Genomic DNA, 24,375 nt, shown 5'->3' on the forward strand with positions numbered 1-24,375 from the left:
TACACTTTTGTGTTTGTTGTTATGGATGAACTTATTTTTGTCTTTTCAGTATGAGCTTTCAGGAGGTCACTACAGTTTTTTATGTGAAATGGAGTGAGAGTTGCAGTGTGAAGGCAAGTATCCAAAAAAACATCTAACATCTTTCCCATCTCACAAACATGGTCATATTTCAGTTGTTCAGTGAATAATTCACTGCATGGCTTCAATGAAAGGTTAGTTTTATTATTATTTATGAATATATTGGTTTTACCCCATAAAATATAAGGAAATTGTGGAAAATGTCCGTCATACGTTCCCAGAGTTGAAGGTAACATATACTTGTTTGTCAGGTCTAAACCCAAATATATTACATTTATTATGATGAAAAAAGAAAAACAACGCAGGCAGCAGCTGAGACCATAAATCAGGACCTTGGACGGAAGTAGCTAACGTTTTAAATTTACTGCAACCAACATACTCTTACCACTTAATTCCTAAAACTTACAGATTGTACAGCACTGACAATCCTCTATTTTGTTTATTTATAACAATTCATCATCATGATCCCAGGAATAATAATCTGGAGTTGTCTTTTAAACAGCAGAACTTTATTCTTAGTAACACATCTACAGCTATGCAGCAGATAAAAAAGGAAAGATTTTAAAAACAAAAATATAATATAATATTTTATATATATTTGTTTATTTTATTACTATTTAGATTTGAAATCTGGGAGGAAACCGAAGCACTGATCCCATGCCAACACAGTGAGCACTCTGTACTCCTCAGGGCAAGGAGGTCAAGGCCTGAAACTGAATTCTCACCTTGTTGCTGTGAGGCCGCAGCACTGAGGCACTTGTGGGGCCCTGTGGGATCTGAAGTCCAACTTCAAATCCAGGCTGAACACTCAGCTCTGTGCTACCAGCCTCAGTTTCTGCTGGACATGAGGTGGAACTTCAGGTCCCACAAGACCCTTTTCACAGCAGACATTGCAAATGTTGTCAGTGTTTTTTCTACCATGACAAAGTGTCTGCTGTGAAAAGGGTCTGTTCCACCCACCCGCCCTTTAGACTGCGGATGGTTACTCTTTGCTGTTACATTTGCAGCAGGCAGTAAATAGCTTGGCCATGGTCGTGAAAAGACTTACCGCCAGACTTCTTTAGTGGTGTCACCAGATGCTTCTTCACGATCGTTATCATATATTTGTAAATCAATGTATGCTGTGACAACAGACCCACTTGCACAGTCCCTGCACTGCCCAGTTTTCTTCATGATCTGCTTAACCATAGCCACCGTAAGCCAGCAGCAGAGTTCATCCAACTATTGGACTGGGTGTGCTGAGGCCTCACCTGCAGCTTCACTAGCTTCATCACTGATACCGGGGTCATCAGTGTCACTTTCCTTTACCAAGGGGCCCTCCGTGAGTGATGGCAGACTTACCACTGCCCAATTAATCTTACTCAGAGCAACACTCACACAGTCCCTCTTCCTTTCACGCTGCTGTATCTGCTGGCTAAGCCAGTTCCACATCAGTTTCATTAAAGTGTTCACTTCGGTTTGAATCGCAAAGAAAAAGTTCACCCTGCGTCCTTGTCTTTCATGGCCGAATACTATCTCACTTATCATCTGTGCCCTTTCTTATAGTCTGATCTCCCTCTGGTGGGATCTTCGAGGCCGGCAGTTCACTCAACTCGCTGCTGCCTCCACAACTTTTGCAGAGCTCAGAGTTTACCCTCTCTGTCTCTTCCTCCACCACAATGTCTATGACCTTCACTGAGCTTTGGCAACTGATGCTCTCTGGAACACCAGTCATCCCCAAAAAAGTGCGTGAAACAGTGTCTCCCAGACACTCATGGGCTTGGTTTTCAGATAGGAAGCTCATCTGAGATCTATCAGATCCAGATTTATTGAAAGATGCTTAAAACAAAACACACACACACACACACACACACAGAGAGAGAGAGTTTTGAAATAAAAAATATAAACAACCAAAACAAAATATACTTTCTTAAAACATATCATATGATTTAATCCAAATAAATGATGTTTACTTGGATTAATGTCCTTTAACCCCCACTAGGGGTCGCCAAAGCTTCACGGGGGTCGCAAGGCCTTCTTGATTTTAACAGGTGTAAGAAAACATAAAAATTATTGCACAGTTGGCCTGTATATCAGAATTTTGTTAATTTCTGTGAATAAAACTGTTTGTTGTTGTTAATTTCATAGTTTAGATTATCATTCAAGGTCTAAACTTTGAAGACAGACTTCACTCAGGCTAAACACTCTGGTCTTGTATTCGAAACGTATGCCGTTAAAATAACCAAAGAGCTACTAGAACAATAAGAAGGTTAAAAATTATTAAAAAATAAAAAAGTAAATGATACTGACAGAGAATTGAATAAAAAAGGCCCCTAAAACTATCACGGTAGATCATCTCTGATGCTCAAAATTCTTCCAAATCACTTGTTTCTCACAATCTTCCTGCAGTTATTGCTGTTTATCAGTTTTTCTGTACTGTTAGTGTTATGCATTTAATAAAATATGAAATAGCCATAAAATATTCACAGATTCAGGGGTTGTCAGGAAACCACTTGCTTTAAGGAACTGTCTGCATATTCTGTGCTGTGTAAAGGTGCAAAGAATGGCCCACTTTAATTCACTCACTTTACCAAAAAGGAAGGATTACCTACAACTCAGAAGTGGTGATAAAATAACTTAAAATAAGTGGAAATACTGACTGAGCCGCACAAACTAATGTGTGAGGCATCCGGGCTGCGTAGGGAGGATTCCCCCCTTTAATGATCTGCTTGACCAGATAAATGAGCACCAGACTGGAGAAAGTGTGTGTGTGTGTGTGTGTGTAGACCAGTATTCGCCTGAGGATAAACTGCAGAGCGGCTGCTTGTGGCTTCAAGCCAGATTTCACGATCTTACCGAGGCTTCCCGAGCACCGCCGATCTCAGAAGATCCACAAACCCGACACCAACCGAAACTCTCCACTTACTTCCGATCCGGCCCCATTTCAGTCTGCTGTTGTCGGGTTGGGGGTGACGAAATACATGAAATAAAAAATAAATAAAAAAGGCGATTTCCAGAAACCATCACTCCAGAGCCCCTCCCAGTCCAGGGATTTTCGGATTCGAGGCTTGACAAAGGTAATTACATCCAATTATAATTATATATTAGGCTACAGCAATTGGTGTTCTTCTCAGTAGTGAAAACAGGGAGATAGTGGGTTAAATCCTGCAGTTTTTTCCTTTGCTGTTTAGACTATTTGCTCCCATACGGCAGTAAGGGGTTGCGTTAGGGTGTAACCAACAGCAGTATACTTACAGCATTCACACAAGAAGAAAACGATAAAACGGTTTCAGGGCAGATAACCGGAGGATAAACTTTATGAAATGCCCGAGAAAAAACGATCAAATTCCCAGTATTCATTCAGAATCCATGGAAGTATTACTCAGACGAGACATTATTTAATAAGATATTTGTGCTCCAAATGGCCTTCCTTCCTTCCTTCCTTCATTCATTCATTCATTCAGTTTTGGGTTGATCCTAAATTCTTAAAATCTTCCTACTGATGTCTTGGAAACTGAAATGAAGCCAGTATTTACACTGTGAGGCTGATAACCGGATCACCAAATGGTTTTAACGCACAGTACAGTGCAGTATTATGTGTGCTGCATTATCATGCCCCTGTATGCGGGATATACCAGTCTGAATTAGGGGTATTTTCTGGTCCATCCCGGTGGAAACGGTTACGCAATGTGGACCCGCTGCGCTACGGCGCACATTAGAAGCGCTGACTAAGTATTTGTCACGTAGTCATTAACGGAGTGTTGGGTGAGCAGAATAAGGGATAATGCCTGTTTCTGATGTCTTATGGATACACCAAGTTATGTTAGATGGGAGGTAAAACACCTTGTTCTGTAACCAATCCCCCTCCAACAAGCTATCTGCTGATTTGTTGCTTTATTAGCAGCTATAACTGCATTGGCTCAGCGATGGTATGGCAGCTCCAAACCAAACTGGAAGAAAGAAAGAGCAGAGAGAGAGAGAGAGAGAGAGAGAGAGAGAGAGAGAATGCATGCTTTATTTCCAGACATAAAAAGAGAATCATTATTTTATGCACATTGTCTGTAAGTGTCAGACTGTGGTGAAGAATCCAACCCCAGCCTCTCTTCATTCATTGTCATTCCCCCCCTCTCATTTCCTCCATCTTCCATTCGGATTTCTCCGTAATGGGACAGCCCCCATTCATGCCGGTCTTTCTTGACACACCCTTGGCTGCACCAGCAGCTGCTCCTGGCTGCATGGGCTGTAAAGGGTGAGGAGGGGGAGTGGAGGTGGAGGTGTAGAGGAGGAAAGTGCAGGGGACAAGCAGGTCCAGAGAGGGGACCCACTTTTAAGGTGGCTTTGATCTCATTATATTTACATTAAAGGTTCTATTATTGAATGAACTACATGTGACTATTTGCATGTTTAAAACAGATACATAGACACATAGACAAAACCTTAAAGCATTATGAACATCAGTAACTAATGCTAACTGAATGCTCTAAACCTCAGGCTTACAAAATGATAGAGAGAGCTCTTGACAGATTTAAAAGATAAACCATCATATCCGCTGTGGGTTAGTATGAAATATATTTTGTTTTAGGGCAGTACTAGTCCGATATATCAGCAAACCAGTCTGATTATAGGAATCAGTTAGACAGATAATTAAAGGGAGAAAGTTAAGAAGGCAAAAGAAGGAAGACGAGGCAGAACAAGAAAGAAGTGTTTCAGAGGAAGATAAGAAAAAAGAGACATGCAGGGAAGCAGAGATAGAGAGAAGCAGAAATATGAGAGAGACAATCGTGTATCAGGAGGAGGATGGAGGCATGATGCTACCGCCCTCCTGGCTCGTGTGGGAGAGGAGAGATGAGGGGGGAAAAAGACTCTTAAGTCAGTCAGGATGGATGTCAGGCTGATGAGATCAGCCTGAAAGACGTAACCTCCATGCCTCTCACCGCGAGGAGGCTGCTGGATGTGTCACGAGCACTTCAGTGAAAGCTGCGCCTTGTACAGTTCGATTGATGTAATTGGCCATAACAGGAGACAGGAGAGCAGTGACCTCATTTAGAGTCTGACTTTTAAAATGGACATCACGCCCTGAGCCAAAGGACCGCTGTCACATCTGTATCTCAGGCTTCTTCGCTGATGCTTTTATCCAGAACACCTGCCGACGAAACAACAGTCTTTCAATATTTTCACCTTTAATTACAACGGCACAGAAACTTTCTGTTTTTGGTTGTAAGAGGGGGAAAAGTTCAGCCAGGATAGGCCTCTTCTTGGCCTTGTCTAGCCTTCTTACACTGCTTTCATTTATATTCTTTAGATGCACACCCGCTACTCTGACTGTGCTTCACTGAATAGATTTTTCATGTGCCAGTCTTTGAATGTATGTGCATGTGTGCATCTTGTCAACGACCTGCGGCATGACCTTTATACAATCAGCAGCAACCTCTCATTTTCCCGTCAGATATATAGTTGTCTCAATCAATGAATCAAACCTGTGATTTACGTCTTTGCAGCACTCACACATTCAATAAGCTAATGGCTCTGTACATTAAAGCGAGATGATTCAAACCTGCTGCCCAGGGCACCGATTAGAATATATGTTATGATTACTGTGTTTTGCTAAAGGACTAAGAGCCTTTTGAGCAATTTTTCTGCCCACTTTAATGCTAGGTTGTCATTTGGAAGTGACTTTGCGTCTGTTGATGCGTAGATACAAAGTAGATGGGCTTTCTTCTCTTTTTTTTTCTTTAAATAGTACTCTAATCCTTCATCTGCAGAAGCTGGCAGAAATTCAATGGCTTTTTATTGTTCTCTAAGATGCAGTGCTTTGCTCTGTTCCATAATGCTGCAGTGGATACAAACAGGAAAATAACTTTCCAGACTTCATTATTTGGGGCATAACTGTGGAATTTGATGTTTATTTTATAACTTTTTGTAATATAACACTTATTAAGTTTCTTTATTGATCCCCCATAGGAGAAATTCAAAGATGGAGGTAATATTATTTTAGTGAAAACACTTTTCTTTTTAGGTCTACATGGGAGGTTCAGTAAGTAAACACATTATATGGGTATATCGCTCAGTCACCTAATGATGATAAATGCATTGCTTTTGTCCTAATTCACTTACCAGGCTTTTTGAAGTCAGCTATCCCATTAGGGCCTCTCTGTTGAGACAGAGGTCGGAAATGACTGGATTGCGAGTTGTTGTCAAAGTGTTAGCCTAATTGTAGGTGTAGTGTTGAAACAGTGGAGTTGCACTGCAGATGAATGCACGCCTTGTCAGCGTTCAGAGTAAACAGATGGATTTGATGTGAATGCAGCATCTGGAATTATTTTCACAATGTCACACTGTCATATTTCTTCAGGCAGTCTACAATTAATGTAATGCTCACATGCCCTTGTGTACACTGAGTTATTGGTTGCTGTAATTATTGTCGCTCTGAAATGACTCCTTTCAAACTTGATTCCACTAGTTAAGTTCTACTTGAGTTCTTTGAGAAGAGTAATTCTGTTTTCCATTCAAATCTCCTTCTCTTTCCAGCTTTTTCTCTTTTCCCCCTGCCATCTATTCATCTAATTTTTCCACCTTAATAACTCCGCATTACTACTGCTTAGTCTAATCCAGTGCAGTAGTCGTAAAAGGTCAAAGAGTCTCCTCATGCCAGCTGGCTCCTGTCCATCTCATCGTCCCATTGGGATGACCACATACTCTCCTACTCTCTCGTACTCTTTGTTATAGCCTCATTTCCTTCACTGTTTGCTCCTTTTCTTCTTCCCTCACTTTATTGGTTTTCTGACCTCCTGCTCTTCCTTCCTTGCTCATCCCTCTCTCTGGTTTGTGGTCATGCGTCGTGAGTGGAGAGCTGATTGACTCACACACACCTCTCTCTACTTTGAAGACACTTTATCTATGAAACTTGGGTTAATAGTGTATTTTACTTTACAGCAGCACTATAGATTTTCTTGTTAAGGAGTGCTGGCGGTGCTCTCCCTTGGGTATTTGAAGAGCTAATTTGTGTAATGTTATTTGGTGTAGCAGGGTGGTATAGAATGAGAGGGGGAGGGAACTTCACTTTAACTTGAACACCCAAATTGAAGTTGGCATGCTCCTACCTTGCAGAGGTGTTTTTCAATTGTTTAATTGAAAAACTGAAAGCAAATTAGCAATACATCTTTACCTTAAAGGTACAGTGTGTGACATTTAGGAGGATCTAATGGCAGAAATGTAATATATATTCACAACTATGTTTTCATTACTGGATATTAACCTGAAACTTAGAATGAGCCTTTTATATCTATAGACGCTGCATCTGCCATGTTGAACCACCATGTACCAAACACCAAACACTGGCTGTAGATGAGACCTTTCATGTTTTCCGCAGCCTCCGTAGTTTCTCACGCTTGGAGGGTGAATATAGGGGGTTGTAATCAGCCAATAACCGCTCAATGCCACTAAATCCAACACACTGGTCCTTTAAAGAAAAATATCCTCATGTCAAATAAAATGATTCCCTCTTGATATAATTATAGCATGTATCTATTTTTAGAAAGCTGTGATTTGATCTTTTGGAGCAATAATCATGTTAGAAAAAGCTTTTCTTATGTGTTGTGTATTGTTTGTGGCTTTTTTTTTTTCCAGAGAGAGACTATTCAAGATGAAAGTAATCAACGCTGCGGTGCTTAGCGCCCTGTTCTGCACTGGTAAGCACAAACCTAATCAGTCACTTGGGAGCAGGTTTGGATAAGTGAATGGCTAAAACCGACTTCCTGCAAACCTGAATTTGTTTCAACTGAATGATTAGCATAGAATCTATGAAAAGCACACCAAAGGAAAGTTTAACTTACTTTGTGTATCTGTTTAATTTCCACTTATTTGCTTTCCTTTCTTTTCTCAGGATAAAGTTAGATTGTATTTATATCTGGTCTATTTTTAGTTGTCATTATGTGAGGAATTTACATTTCAAAAAGTGTTTTTTCAATAAGAACAAAGGAATCCTGACTTATTTAGAAATCTTTGTACAAATCAGCAGATAACTAAAAAAAGATGTTTTTAATTTTAAATAAACTGCTCTCTATCTTTTCTTTCACAGTTGTGTCAGCATCTTTGAAAGGTAAAATTGAATGTTAATGTGGATTTCAATGCATGACTAGGAATGCTTTTTGAAAATTAACAGATTATATGCATGGTAAATGATATAATGGTAGTAGGTTAGGGTTTAGTTCTGGTCAGAGAAAGAAATAGCAGGCAATCTATCTCATAAAAACATCTTGATTGTTTCTACCAGACAAAGAGGAAAACAGGACAGCCTTCTTTGGGGAGGACGTTCACATCGATGTGCCGGATGGGAATGCTAGTGAGGTTGTGTTCAAACCCAGGACCAATCGGTCTTCTGAGGTGGTTCTGCTGCGAGCAGGCCAGTTGTTGAAGCCACGCAACAGCATCAACTCCCTGGGCCACCTGGTGCTGGAGGACGTGCAGGAGGAGGACGAGGGGATGTACATCATCAAGAACATCAACAACAACAGCACAGTCAAGCACCTCATTCTCATTGTCAGGGGTAAGCTGTCTGCTGCACTCTTATCTAGAGGTGGTGAGGTTGAAGAAAGTGTCCCCCAGCTTGAAGTTGTCTGTCTAAAGTAGAGGTTGACAGGAGCTTGTCCAGAGTGGGGGGCCCGATGCTACTCCACACTGTCTTTCAGAGGCTGTAGCGGGCTCTGTTAGGGTTAGCGGAGGGGGAGAAATGTTTGGATCATTTCTGGGGGAATACAAACATATACAGATTCTGTGCAGTCCCAAAATACAAAATGATTTTATCATACACAGTGACCCCAATCTTTGACATTGAAAATACAATTATATTCCAGTCAACAAGCTACTTTTATTCCTTATCAGCAGTATGAAGACTACTTAGCTTGGCTAGCAACTGAATGCTTAACTAACATGCTGTATGTGATATTATATACATATAATGGATATTTAGGACACATATATGACTACATGAAAAATGTTATATATTACATAAAATTCTGCGTTAAAGGACCAGTGTGTAGGATTTAGTGTCATCACGTGGTGAAGTTACAGATTGCAACACCTCGACGTACCCTCCCATTCCAAGTGCGTAGGAGAAACAACAGTGGCAGCATAACTCTTAAATGCGCTATATAAAGCCAGTGTTTGGTATGTCTGCTCTGAGCTACTGTAGAAACATGGCAGTTCAACACAGCGGACTCCGTGAAAGAGGACCCGCTTCCCCTGTAGATAAAAATGTCTCATTCATGGTAACAAAAATACAGCAGTTCTTATTTTTTTAGGTGATTATACACTAATGATAACATACTTGAATGAATAATATATTTCTTTTCTAGCAATAGATCCTCCTAAATGTTAAACACTAGACCTTTAAGGAATCATGCAACCAATCATAACACTATTTCACCATTGATACACAACAGTGTTGATCTGCACACAGTGAGTTTCACCACATCATGGAAAAACTGTTTTTCTTTTCAGACTGTGCTTTGGAGCAAGTGGTGAAGTACGGAGAAACTTACAGCATCCATCTCAACCACGTCGATGGCCCCATCACCTTGGAGTTCAGGTACGGTCAGCGAAAGCGAGACAGAAAGAAGATACAGATGTGTAATCAATATGGAATCATGTTTATTGAAGATTGTCACCGGATGTAGACTGTGGGTCCTCCCCTTCCCTTATCTGTGTGTTACTGTTTTAAATTCAACAACCTACAGTCTAGCAACCTAAACACTGAAAATAGCAAGTTATCCTAACCCTAACTTGGTGGTTAACAATATAAACATAAATTAAAGGTAACACCTCTTCTTTTACAGGGAGCCATTTTAATGCCAAGTCTCACTTCCCCCAGTGCAAATATTCCACCAAAACAAATCCCATAGTGTTTTTCCCCCCTATAGCAGAATGATACTGGGTTCCGCCTGACCTTTCTCCAGTGCTACTATAGGGGATGGAGAGGGAGGATGGCAGTTAAACAAGGGGGATGCATTCTGGTCGTTTTGCTAACAGGGGTGATGGCATCCCGCCTCAAAACAACTTCTGCCTTCAGCTATATACATTACATGTGCTGCATTGCTTCTCCTTATGCATTAATGTTAATCTGTCACAACACAATCGGCAGTTAGAGGTCAAACACCTGCTGCGACGTCTATTAGCTTGAAAAAGATTTACACTAATTGCTCATGTGTTATCTATTCTCTTTGATTTTTAACCATGTGAAGGTCCAGTCTGGTTCAGGCCAATCAGACTGAGACACAACATGCAGCAGAGCCTCCACCCGTGGTGCTGTACAACCAGACGGTGCTGGCAGAAGAATATGTTAGACGCCTCAGTGTGACAGAGAAACGGGTGGTGCTGCACTCAGTAAGGATGACGGACGAGGGGAGCTTCACAGTGCTGGACCGTGAGGGCAAAGTCCGGATGAGGAACTGTCTGAATGTCAGAGGTGAGGAGAGGTCTGTGCTTTGCTGCATCCTCTCAGCTTTAATTGACTGATCTGTCAATCTCATGTGCATGTGTCGTAATTCTGTACATGCTGGTGTTATGTGTGTCTCAGTGTGTCCTATTTACGTGCAGTGGGAATGTACTGAAATTAGAGTGTTAGACTTCACTGTCTGCATTATCTCATTCTTGAGTGTATTATCTTTAGAACATCCTAATGCCTTAATCTCAGAAAAGCTTGTAAGTCTTTATTTAATGTATTTAAAATGAGGTTAAACCACCACCACCAGGGATATTGGCCTCTGCAGTACTAAGGAATAGGATGTAGATAAAAATATATCAAGAACAAATTGACTTCATTGAATGTTAGTGAACAAAATATTGTAACTAAAGACTAAGATAAAATCTGCTTCTGTATGCTAAAAAATAACACTTGGCTTTAAAGGGATAGTTAGCATGCCCCCAGTTTGAAGAAGCAGACAGTAGTCCCGGGATGGAAACAGAGCAATACACTGCTGTGGACAGGGGCTGCAAAAAAAATCAATATCAGTTTAAGTGTGCACTATATTAAGAATATTTTTACTGCTTCACCTTGCCATCAGACAGCACTGACTGTAGAACATTCATATTCCTATGTATAAGCCCAGCTGTGTTGTGCACTGTATTACACTGCAGATCAGTCATTTGGGTCACAAGAAACAACCTCCTGATCTGCAGTGTAATACAGTGCGCGGCACAATTGGGCATATGTATATCATCAACATCTGTTTACCTTTCTCTCTTTGGTTATCGACAGAACACCAAAACTTCTTGCGCTTAAACTATGGAGGAAACCTAAAGGTGAAACTCTACCTGCACCATTCCAACGTGAACATTGTCTACAGGCCCAAATCAGACAATCAGGACCGGGTCATCGTGGACCAGGGGGTTCTGGTGACACCACTGGACCCTCTTCTGGAGGGCAGGCTGATTGTGGAGGGATCAGAGCTCATTATGAAGAAGGTCCATGTGGCCGACACGGGTCTCTTCAAAGTGACAGACCTGTCTGGGTATCCTGTGGCTCATGTCTACATAGAGGTAAACGGTAAGAGAAAAGGACACATTTAAAGGACCAACATGCTGTATTTAGTTCTGATCTTGCTTTGTTATGAGCTAACATGCATTCTACATCTCCTGATACAGTGCCATGACCACATGACCTTGTGTTTTCAGGCCTGTAACCTAGCAACCTTCTGCTAAGCTACACAAACCAACAACTATTGAACAAAGATAAATTGTGATTTCTTGTGTGAAGAACCTATAATACATTTTTTTATCACTAACATAATGTAGTGCCAGTAAGAGCAACACATCTGTATACATACATACATACTTTGTATGTGCCAACCAAAGTGTATGTGCAAAAGTTCAGAGCCTTTCTGAAGCAAATGAGAGTGTCAGTGAACCAGTCAGAAACATCTTTTAAAAGATGATTTAGCATTGCCCTCCTGTATCATTGTCTGACTCACGATAGACAGTTTAAAAAAAGAATTAAAATCAATGTGGTGGAAGCAGAGTTATCGTCTTTTTCATTCAAACCCGGCCCCTTCATTTCCCACAACGCAACACTGACAGTTCTGTGGGAGATTGTGGGTTATGGTAGTCACAGCTAATGTAGCCTCAGGCAGAGATGAGCAGCGGGTTACAGAGGTCTGGTTAGCTCACTTCTTTTTAACTCCACTCCCCCAGATCTTTTAAATTAAAAAAATTGTGTTTAAACCAGCGCTGAGAATATTGATCACACTTCACGCAGCTCCCTCTAGAGCCACAAAAGCCTTTATACATTTTCACATATGCAGTAGGACTCCCCAAGACCAGTAAACAGACTTTGATGTGTAAAATCGATGGAGTTCTCCGCCTTAAGAATTAGTGGCAGTTATTTTCTAGAGAGCTTTGGAAGAGATGGAGCAATATTACAGTATATTGGTTTCTTATTATGTTATGGAGTGATTTTGACTTTGGTTAGCCATAAATGTAAATGAGGAAACTGTGGTATGATATCAGTTACACAGTGTAGGGATGAGTGGAATTTATGTGCCGTGTAAAAAAAAGACTAACGCAAGAATTCAAAACCTTGAAATATTAAAGAAATTGAAATGCCTGACCTGAAATACTCACAAGCTAAACATTTTAAATGATCAGCTTCCTGCTGCTAATACACATGCATGAGTGCGTCACATGATAACACTGACTTCATTCAAATATGAGATTGCCATGCTTTAACTGATAACCTTTCATCTTCATATCTTAAGCTGGTACAGGGTAAGAAATGTAATCTCTAACTAGATAACAACCGTTATTTTTATGCAAGTTAACATACCAATTAAAACAAGATTCGGTTTAAACAAGAAACAGAGAAAAAGGATGAGTAGCTACATGGCAACACCAGACTGAGGCAACGTTTCTGCAGTCACAGAAGACTTATGCATTTTCTCTGTGGCTGTTTTTGTTGTCTTCCCTATTCTCGTCTCCCTCTCAGCCTATAAGCTGCCTCCACTGACTGTAGCGATCCTCTCCCTGGTGGGCCTGATCGCCTTCATGCTGCTGGTGTGCCTGCTGTCCTGTCTCTATAAAATGCATAAGAGGAATGAGAAGAGCAAGAAGCTGATGCTCCTTGCGCAGCAGGCCGGCAAGGGAGACGGCGAGGCTTTCAGACAGGTAACACCCACCTATAGTGCATTATCATCATTCTTCATTTCTCGTGATGGAGGAATATAGTAGGGTCACAGAGTTAGGTGTGTGTGTGTGTGTGTTGGCTGGTAGAGGATTAAAAAGGCAGAGGAGGGTTCTGTTCCTGCTGTGGGAGTCAGGATGGTCAGCTGGTAAAGTTCCTCCCCTGCAGTGCTGGACCTGGCACACATGGTTACAGCCAAATAGACATCAACATGGCTGAAGAAAAATTACTGCTCTCTTCTCCCATGCTTAGGCCCTGTTTACACCTGTGATTAACATGCGTCTTGGGTCGGATCTCACTAAATCATCCAGTTTCTGTTTACTACGGGTTAATCTTTGGTTCTGCATCCATGAGAATCCATTCTGCCCTTTGTTGCAGTTTCTTCTCGTTGTTTTAGACGCTGTTGGGACTGTATGAGAGTGTATCAGAGTGGTTGGCTATGGCCGTCACCATCTTGGCAGTCCTGACTCTGACTAATCCAAAAATGGGCAAAGACGTGGAGCGTGGGTGGAGCTGAGGTGGGCTAATTGAAGTCTGGTTAGTGAAAACAAACACCTGTGACAGCACCCACCTGTCACTTAAAGCAGCCATGTCCTTATTATGCATATAAGCCTTAATTAAAAGTGAGTTATATAAAAATTCACCCACTCTACAGTTGTCAAGAATGGGGACTTAAGCTATAGAGACCAAAACCAGGCTGCTTATTTTGGCTGTATTGACTCACTTCTGTAGCCAGCCTCGAGTGGCTGTTTGAGGAACTGCAGTTTTTGTTACTCCACGTGTTGGCTTTGTATTGGCTCTGCTTCGGATGACCCAAGATGCATATTAATGCCTGTTGTAAACAGGGACTTAGACCAAAGACAGTATGTCAGTGAGAGCTAATCATTATTAGGTGCTATTGTCAGTGATCTAAATATGTTGGGTAAACCTCCTGCGTAGGTCAGTGTAAACAGTTAATAGGAGCAGCAAATAAATTCCATAAAAGTAATGTAAATGCTGAAGAACAGAAGGAATTCATAATATTTGACTTTAAAGTAAACCACCACAAATTCAGTTAAAAAATTCAGACTGAATACGCTGTTGCCTGCAAATTGGCTCTCATTGCTTAATAATTAACTATATGTTGGAGAATTGAGTCTGAAACAAAGACCACAAGTGTGGAAGCTAATCCTAAAATGTCACATTTTACATTTTTAATGAAATACAAGCACAAAGTACAGTCTCGAGTCTGGCAGTAAGGGGTTCAATCGCAGACGATAATGAGATTTTTGCAGTAGATATTTTTGTACCCAATGATTACAGAGCTGACTTTTTATTCATTTTTGCTTGATTTTTGACCACTGAGTGTTTCTAGGATATAGAGAACCCTCTGTCGTTATGGTATTGTTTGCATAATTATTCATGAGTTATTGTAATTTTGAGCTATCAATCAGTGTTTAGCATGTCTTTTTTTCTGAAATGGTTGATTTACTCCAAAAAAGCCCTTTGTGGCGCAGTCATTACCATGCGTCTTATTCCTAAAATGTCATGTTTGAATAAAACTTGTCAATTAAGAATTTATTGTGAGGCTCCTCGAAGGTCGTGCTGAGCACAAAGGAGCAAAAATAGAACTAAATAAAAAAACATTGATTGTTTTTCAATTGGCTTTACAATCGTTGCGCTTCCTCTATTCACCTGCTCAATACTGGCTGATTAACTGACTGATTGGACGATTTAGAGGAGCTGACAGTTAACCTCTCTGTCACCACAACCCTGAACTCAATATCCCTAGTCGGCGATTTGTTAACCAACTGAATTTATTGACCAATTAAAAACCCATTACAAACAGATGACTCACCATATAGAAAGCACCTAAACATCAGACTGATTGTAGTCCAAACAGATATAAGAGAGATGTCCAGATCAATAATATGATAAAAAAACAAGTGCTGAATACTGTTGTTTATTCTGTTTAGATTATATTAATCTTTTATGTATAGATTTAGTAATAAAGCAAACATAATCAAAATTCAGCATTGATACAATTCTGCTTTAATCATGCTATCACATTTTTAAAGAAGGTGGCACATTTAAAAAACTAATTTAATTATCTTCATTAGAGTTTTGCAAAACTAATAATCAGAACTTTTTATTGCTTTTCCAAATGGTCGATTGACTAAATTAATGGTTAATTTCAAATTAGTGACAGTTAACCCCTCCTTCTCCAACCAGCATCCCCACTAAATGATCTTTTAAACTGATTAATTTATAGAGCGATTAAAAATCTGCTGCAGACAGATGACTCACAACTGCAGAGACTGATTGCTTTGCAGAGACTATTAGATGATGCGAAATGTCATATTACTAACCTGGAATTGTAATGCTCCATTTGAGTTCAGTTGTTTTCAGATAGGGAATTATAAATGCTTTTAAAGATTACATATCAAAAGCTCTCTTGGAGCACAAATTGAGACTTGATAATTATACTGTTACTACACTATATGATGTTTTTTTTAACAATGTAGTATTTGTGTATGATGTTTGTCATTTGTCTGTTTCTTCTCTTTTCTGTCACAGTATATGTGTTAATGTGTATTTGCCGTCCTAAATTCATATTTAAGGACACCTATCGCATTATAGACAACTCAGGTATTTACAGGGTATTTTCAGCTTATTTGCGAGGCTTAGTACTTGAAATTATAAATGTTTGTCTAGTTCATCTTTTTATGATGTGTGTCTGTTTTCAGTTTGTGTTGAGTGAATTTAAATTACCACTTTGGAAATGAGGCATTTATACTAACAGCTAGATGTCTCTGATTGGTGGCCCAGCTAACGCTGTTGCCTGTGCGTTGCGTTTCTCCCTCTTACTTTAAGGAGCCTCAAACGGAGCCTCTTCTTGGTGAGAGAATTGTGTTCTGGCCTCTTTTTTCTGCTCTTCCTTCTTTTTATTGGTGTCTAGAGAATTGTACTGCTTTTTTTTGGCAAATAAGTTCCTCGATCAACTTGCCGTTGTGTGACAAGATTATTGGTGACAGTTTCTGAAATGTGTGTTCAGTATTTTGTAAAGTGTGCTGCTTTTAATATGATGAAAATCAATAAAAACAATTGAGCACCAGTACACTAAATAAATCCTGGACACTGAGGAGAAACTGTCATCAATCTTAACGAACAAGCAGAAGTTGATGGAAGACCTAATTTGACAAAAAGTCAATGAATTACCTGAAGTGGATCTGGCACCACAACTTGGAACAAGCTGTCTCCGTAATCCTTACAGACTTTTCAATGTTCAAAAGACTGAGCTATGCACAAGCAACCCTTTTATGTAGACTATAGGTTAATTAAATTATTTTTGTATCATGTGGCAGGGGGTCGAATAGCTCAAAATTATTTAATGAACTCATGTTAAAACTATAAGAATATAAACCAATGAACTCAGGAAATCAATCTTAAAATGTTACACTTGATGATTGGCATTACTGTAGTAATGAATGGGCTAAAACATGCAAACACACCAGCATGGTCCACTAAGAAAAGAAATAATATTTATATATAACATATATCTTGTTCCTGAATGGAGGATAGTCATTAAGATCAGTATTAATGTTTAAGCTTAGGTAAAGGGCATAGGAGGCCAGTTATATGTCAGTGATTAATTCTAAAAATCTTGACTTGACAAGCTCGTCCAAGAGTGGAATCTGTCTTCCAGGATTTTAGATACAGTTTTGAACCAGGTCGGGGTGCTCACTGCAAAAAAAGTCCATTTTAACAAGTAATTTAATCCAATATTTACTCTTAAAACCTTATGTTTCTTAAAAAAAAGTGAAAATCTCAGCTGAAGGGGAAAGCTGTTTCTACTGGGCTCCGGTCCAGTTTGTGAAAGAAAACAAAGGAGACCAGTTCTTTTCACTTACTTTAAGAAAATAAGATTTTAACTTTAAGTATAGAGACTAAATGACGTGTTGATATGGTTTATATCTCCTCTGTATTGGTGTGTGTAACTGCAGCTGAGCAATGATATTAGAGAAAGTCACACTAATGTCATCTGGGACTTTTTCTTTCCGGGGTTTGTGACTTAACATTTGTGCCATGTGCCGTGTCTTTGTCACTATCCTTCCTTGTTTCTCTCTTTTTCTTTTTCTCTCCGCTGTGAAACAGATCAAGCCCTGCAGTTACTCATAAACAATCCAGTTATGATAACTGTGGACATGCAGCTTCACTGCTGTATTTGACCTTATGTGCTGGTTTTAGCTAGCTAAGCGCACACACATGCACATATTTCTTACTTCTGTGTTGTTTTATCGTGTGGGGTGAATTACAAGGTAAATATCAGATGTGTATGTGTGGGTATCTGTGCTGTTTTTTTTGTGTAGTTTATGTGTTAAGGGCAGTAGTGATTAACCTGTAGGCTTTATTAATCCTTAGACATATAGTAGATTTATTCTTAGTTATTTCCCAGAGAATTGTCACTGTGTAATCTACTACTTGCCCAGAACATCTGTGGATGTGTTGTCATTGTTTTTTTGTGTGTGTGTCTGTCTGTGTTTGTCCAGTTTCTGTGTTATGTGATTAGTTGTTACATGTGGTCATATTGTAGTTTTCAAGTGATAGAAAGCAATAGATTAATGTGTCATGACGCTGAGACATTCCCTCTATGGCGTGCTGTTTTTACATTTATTCCAAAATTTTAAGTCACCAAAGACACCATCACTTACTTTTTACTCAACCATCACTTACTAATCACAATTCTTCATGTTATTAGTTGCTTAATTTATATTAGTGAAGTTTAATGAACCGTGGTCATACGTTTGGCTTTACTTAGACATTATTTTTATATTTCTAGTCACCAGTTTGTGTTCAGAAGGTAAAAACACTCACATGCTCACAATGACAACGCGGATATTCGTCATCTTAATTTAACATTTGTTAATTGCCACTATACACTAAGGATAGGTTCAGAGGTTAACCTTTTAATGTGATGATGGTGCTAGAAAAGAAGTTATTGAATCAACAATATGGAACATGAATGTCTGGGGCGATTTTTATAGTTGTGGAGACATTTCACTCAAAACTACAAATGTTAACTTCATGGTGGCACTACAGGGAAAGTCAATAGATTCTTTGAGCTGTAGGTGGAGCTAAAGACAACAGTCAGGGGATCAGTTCTCAGGAGGATTAATCTTCTGAGCACCATAAGTGTCTATAAAATTTCATTCAGATCACCATTGTCATCCATAGAGCTTTATCGTTGGCATGGAAATGTTGTTTGTTGACTAGATATTTGCTCCCTCTTTGCACCAAACAGACCTTTCTGTCACTACTTCACTATTACTACCGTAGTAGCTAATAAATAGTGCCTACCTGGTATTATTTTAATAAAATCTAGTTTATATTCAATGTCAAGATAATTGGTTTTACCAACACTAAGATGAAAATAACATTAAAATAAGATTACATTATTATTATTAAATATTTATGCTCAATCAGCAGTCACTATAAACAAATACAAATATACATTTTTTAAACACTACTGACGAGTAAACGATAAATGTTAAATCAGCAGTCATACTCCTCTGTATATCTCTCACTCACTGTATGTGTCTGTGTGTACAGCGGCTGGGTGTGTGTTTGGGTATCCTTGTGTGTTTCGTGTATATGACGATATGTGTGTGTGCAGATGCTCATAATGTGCCTTTAGATTTTCCATGTGTGTACGGGAACCTATGATGTGTGTTTGTGTGTTGACGGCGGAGGTTGAGATGACAGCAGTTGCCCTTGATGTCGGTTGCTCTGACATGTTATGGATTTCCTCCCAGATCTGAGAACACAAACATGTGTGAGAGGATGTCAGCGACCTTTCAGGACTTAACCCGAGAGACCGACATGAAACTCAAATCAATCAAGCCACCTGACTCCTCTCTCTCTCTCCGCTCTCTCTGTCTCCCCGTCATCTATCTTTCTATCCACCTCTCCATTGCTCTCCCTGCCTTTCTCCTCTGTATATCTTTATCATCTGTCTGCCTTTCTTTCTTACTTTTATTTCCTCTCCTTCCACTTCAGTCTCTTGTGTCTCGCTTTTATCTTACATACACTCCATCTCAATTACTCTTCTCTCTTGCTTCTCTTGCCACCCTCTCTTCCTCTTACTTTGCCTCTTTCTTACTCATCTTTTTTGTACTTTATCTCCCTCGTTGCCACCTAAAGATGATTCACACATGTTGAGTCAACAGCATGTACAGTATTTTGTATGTACATTATGTAGGCAGCAAGCCTTTAATTACTGTTTTTTGTTCTGATAGATGGATTTAAAAAAAATTTAATATCATAAACCCACTAAAGCTTCTTACTATTTCTAGGAACAAATCATATGTTCATGTCATCATTTACCCATTACACATCACAAAAAAGCACATTATTTTTACATATTATATTATGTTGATAAGTCTCCAAAAACGGCAATCCATACTGTGACTTTAAAAACAGCTTTCAATTCAACTTATAGAGCTGAATTTGTGCATTTTCCCCACTTTTTTTAAAGATAATTCTGGTAGTTTACATCACTGAACATGGGCACTTGCAGTGGATAGCACAGTCGCATCACAACAAGAAGGTGTTTCCATGTTTGCAGACTGGGGTGAATGTTTGGCTTCAGGCCCCCAAGCAGGTAAAGCTAAATGGTGGATGTCACTAAACACGGTATGCTTAAGTGTTAGCATTGAGCACCAGACAGAATGATCTACCAACAAGGACACACAAGATTTGGTGTCCACAGTGTGTTTCAGCCCTCATTCTCTCAACCCCTTTTTCTAGTCACTCCTACTTCTTTTTCAACATTCAACAATGGAGTGCATCCTGCCTCCATCTATCTTTTACCTTCTTTCATGCTGTCTTTCTTGCAGTTCAGTGGAACCGACATTTCTAAAAGATTGCAGCCCATTTGGCTCTGTTCTCTCTCAACCTTCAGTCGCATCATAAATACAATTAAAGCAGCCTGTCTCTCAGTCATGTCACAGAAGCTTCCTCTTCAATATCTCATATGTGTATTTGAGAGCTTTCTGTGCAGTAACATGTGCCCCGTGTGTGTGTGTGTGTGTGTGTGTGTGTGTGTGTTTATGTCCTCTCTAGCAGTGTTAGATCTATTTTTGATGACTAGTGTGCAAAAGCTCAGCTGCTGGGACATTACATTGTTGTGCCCGCAGTTTGACATGTCCCCTGTGTGTGTGTCTGTGTGTGTTTGTGTGTGTATGGGTCTGCAGGTGGTCCATGAGGCTTACACCAGGTTCGCTGAGGAATCTCTGATGCAGTCTGTGTGTGATGATAAAACCTCAGAGAGTACAGAGGTCACAATCAAGGTCAGTGGTGGAACACACAGAGGCAAATAGGATCACATTGAAATATTATACAGTATTATAAACACACTGTAACAAGTATCTGATAATATATATATATAATTAGCAAGATGTCACGTTGGTTCTGCAGACAGTTTCTGAAAAGCAGTAATTCATCGACACACATCAGTCAACTCTAACTATTCATCACTGTACAAGATTGTTGGCTCTTGGAGTGGAAATCAGGCTAATTGGTCAACAAAACAAATGTTTTGTGACTATTCTGATAAGATACAAGAATCATCACAGCGATAATACCTTTGACTGAGGCCTTGATTGATTGTGAGAAGGAGCTGCTGCTGCTGAGTAATGTCTAAAACCTGATTACAAAACACCTTTGTACTTTCAGGGAAGTTTCAAAGTGGTATATCGATAAAAGAAAGAGAGAGATTAGTCCTTGTGTTTTAGATTGCTTGGCAGAAACTACCTGCTATATAATGTCACCTCAATGCCAAGTGTAATTAAAAGGCAATCAACCTTACACACTACACTCAGCAGTGGAACGGATTAGTTTAAAGTTTACAGGAAAGACCTTTTGTGAAAGTGAAGTAAAGAGTAAAAAAAGGTAAAGTGGTCAAGGAGTTCTTTGAGTTGTTTGATTAGAAGTTCTGCGGGCATCATTTAATGCCGTCTAACATGGAAGACCAGAATAAAACTACAGTAGCTTTCCCAGATTTGTTTTGTTTAAATGTCAAAAAACATATATTATATATATTATATTATTTCAGTCAAATTTAGCCCAGTTCTAATGTAGATGTCTTGATGTCTATTGCCCTGTGAAACACCAAATCAATGCTCACATGTGTGACATCAGGCTGAACAAATAGCTCTCAGACTAGCTATTAACCTCAGGAACAATCACTACAACAACTGCTAGACTTTCACAGGAAAGCTTCATGCTACTGTAACATGCAATCTGTCTAAATAATGAAATATGGTCTTCATATTTAATAGAGAAGGCAGGTGTAGCCTCTCATCGCTAAACCTACATTTTAAGGTCTGTATTCTAAAATCAGTCGTAAAAATCAAATGTATTTTATTACAACAAATCCATTCCTGCAGATTATTGAACGTGTAACAATGAAACTAAGTAGTGGTGGATGCATTGTAGTGGAAGGTAAATCTATAAATATGGTTGTAAAAACATGTTCATGAATTATTCACATTGCTTTTTCACTGACCTCAATTTTTAACCACTTCCCTTTCCTTCCCTTGCTCCATCCTACGCTACCTACTTCCTCCATCTCTGCTGGGGGATTCCGATTTGTACTCATCTCACCCCTCCCCACCTCTCTTCTTGTGTTCTACACCCCACCTTTTTTTGTTCTTTTCCTGGTTTCTCTTTTTTCTACTTGTTTGGTTTATTATGGTCTTCTTTATGCTCTTTTGTTCTTTTTTGTCATTTCTTTCCTGTTGTCCTTGCCTTTCATAATGTCATATTCCCCTTTCATCTCCTTTCCTCACCCCTTTTCCTGCCCTCTTGTGGTACTTCCTCACGCTTTCTCTGTAGGGCCTCGAGGTGTCCAAACCGGGCCGCTACCAAGCTCTGACCTCAGAAAACTTCTTGGAGATGAGCGACTCTGGAGTGGAGTTTACCAACTCTGCCCTCCCACTGGACAGTGACACTGACGGTGCGATGACCTACGCCTCCCACAAGCCACTCCTGAATGCCGTCTCTCCTACAGCTGTGACCGAAGGAATTCACTCAGAGAGCCTGGAGACCACTTTGGCCCCCCACTGCGACTTCAGCGCCAGTCGGACCCCTGACTCCGTCCTGAGTGCCAGCCCCGCCTCCAATCCTCGCTCATTTGCAGCTGTCACCCCCGATGGCAGTCTGTGCGGTGCTGCATCGCCGGGAGCAGCCTCCAGGGGCACCACTGGGTCGGATTCAGCCAAGACAGAAGGAGGGGCTGACAGCGGAGAAGCTGGGCAGAAGGAGGAATCGGCTCAGAGCACCTGAGAGGATGCACCAGGGTGTTTTTTTTTTTAGCTCATGGTCCTTACATTGGCCCTGTGTTTCCAGGAACCCTATCATATCCAAACACCACCAAGTCCTTGATCACTGCATTTAAAATATCACAGAAAAAAAAAATTCATGCTTGGATCTTGATGTCAGTTTACCCTGAACAACAAGAATAAAAAGGCAGTTGCACAAAATTCACAATACGATATTCAATGCACTAAATGAGATGCAAAAGAGTAACCCCAAGCTCTACAAAAAGAAGAACAAAACAATTCTGTGCATATGGAAATGCATGCATTTAAATTAAACATTAGTAGTAGATATCATAGTTCAAATCGACAAGAAAATGCTGATGTTAGACTAGACTGACTGCATGCAAGCTTCAGTGGGCCATAGAAGCACAGGCTCAAAAAGTAGGTATGATGATGTGAAAAGGGTAAAACACTCTCAGCACTTTTAGGAAAACACCTAAATGGTATCAAATAATTTTAGCTCACGTCGAAAGGTTGTCAAAAAAAATTACAAGATTTTGACAGTTTGATAGGTAGAGTCAGTACATTTCAAGGAGTCAGACATTATTTTCTAGGAACCAAGGCTACTAACAGCAACAGCAGAGCTCCTCCTGTATTGAGGGGAACCTCAATTTGTTGCCTCTGACAGCAGTTTTGTCTGCTCTCACGGCATCAGACACTCAGACACAAACACTGCGATGACCGCGTTTCATCCCACCCACACATAGACTCTATTATTAACAGTACAAGTATGTCAGAAAGCGTTGCCGCCTCTCAGGCAGAAGTGCTTGTCTCAGCAATCATTCACGCCCATCCATGACAAAAACCTCCTCAATGCATTCTTTCTAAAAAACCTGCAAACCGAAACAAGCTCTGAAGATCGAATACCACCTCTCCTCTGCGAGTGCCGGTGGTTGTTTTACTTTCTCTCATATATTGGGTCAAATCTACCACATTTCAAGGCATGGTCTAAAGAAACCCGTCAATACGCCCACCTCATCTCACTCATGCTAATGACGAAGGCCAGAGAAAACACCCACAAGAACGATCCCCGAGCGGAGTTGTCACAAGCCCTGTCAGAGCAAAATAAAATTCAAAAAATACTGTGCAACACTTTTGGAACGGCTCCCGAGAACATAATTGGATTTTTGGTCTCTTCACAGAAAGACCAATTCACGGACACCATAGAGTGACGAGTGGTGATAAAAGAGACGACAGAGATGGAATAGGGTACTATTCGGGGGAACAGATAAATGACTTGCATGATTTAAAGCCTACTATTTTCATCTCAGCCCCCCATCCAAGGGACGGAGCTCTGATTATTGTAGCCCAGTTGTTTGCCAAAATGAAGTGACTGGAAAGACGCAATTGGATCAGTGTGATAACGACGCAGCCTACAGCCTCAACGGAATGAGGCTGAATAACAATGATCATGAAAGGTGTGTGTGTGTGTGTGGGGGGGGGTTCATACAGAGCAACCAACAGTATTAGACCTTCAGTGCATGAAGACACGATTCCTTTTAGTGTGTGAATAATAGGAAATTAATAAGAGGACATTAATGGTCCTGCTTGTGGTCTATGCATCTAAACCCACCATACAGTTCAGTAACATTGATGCTACTATTGACACAACCATTAGCAGTATTACAAAGGTGTCTCGCTCAACATCCACTTAACCATCGACATAAGGAACGTCAAATGTTTACAGATATTTCAGTTTAAATGTATATTCAGCTACTCTGTGACCACCTTACGTCTCTAACTGACTCAAGGGCATTCACACCCCAGTAACTGATAGTTCATATTGTT

The 24,375-nt window shown here is 40.1% G+C and overlaps 1 protein-coding gene across 1 annotated transcript; it reads left to right on the forward strand.

Annotated features, from left to right (window-relative positions):
- Positions 1 to 3,008: 3,008 nt before the first annotated feature.
- LOC118343139 lies at positions 3,009 to 22,709 on the forward strand. The gene is made up of 10 exons (XM_035681893.1): positions 3,009 to 3,134; positions 7,684 to 7,745; positions 8,135 to 8,155; positions 8,330 to 8,602; positions 9,556 to 9,643; positions 10,296 to 10,519; positions 11,312 to 11,599; positions 13,034 to 13,212; positions 20,461 to 20,556; positions 22,103 to 22,709. The coding sequence occupies exons 2-10, from the start codon at positions 7,700 to 7,702 to the stop codon at positions 22,550 to 22,552; spliced, it is 1,665 nt and encodes a 554-aa protein (XP_035537786.1). The 5' UTR covers positions 3,009 to 3,134; positions 7,684 to 7,699; the 3' UTR covers positions 22,553 to 22,709.
- Positions 22,710 to 24,375: the final 1,666 nt, after the last annotated feature.

Source organism: Morone saxatilis, unplaced genomic scaffold (assembly GCF_004916995.1).
Source record: "Morone saxatilis isolate NCDOM2014 unplaced genomic scaffold, NCSU_SB_2.0 Contig9, whole genome shotgun sequence".
NCBI classification, from domain to species: Eukaryota; Metazoa; Chordata; class Actinopteri; family Moronidae; genus Morone; species Morone saxatilis.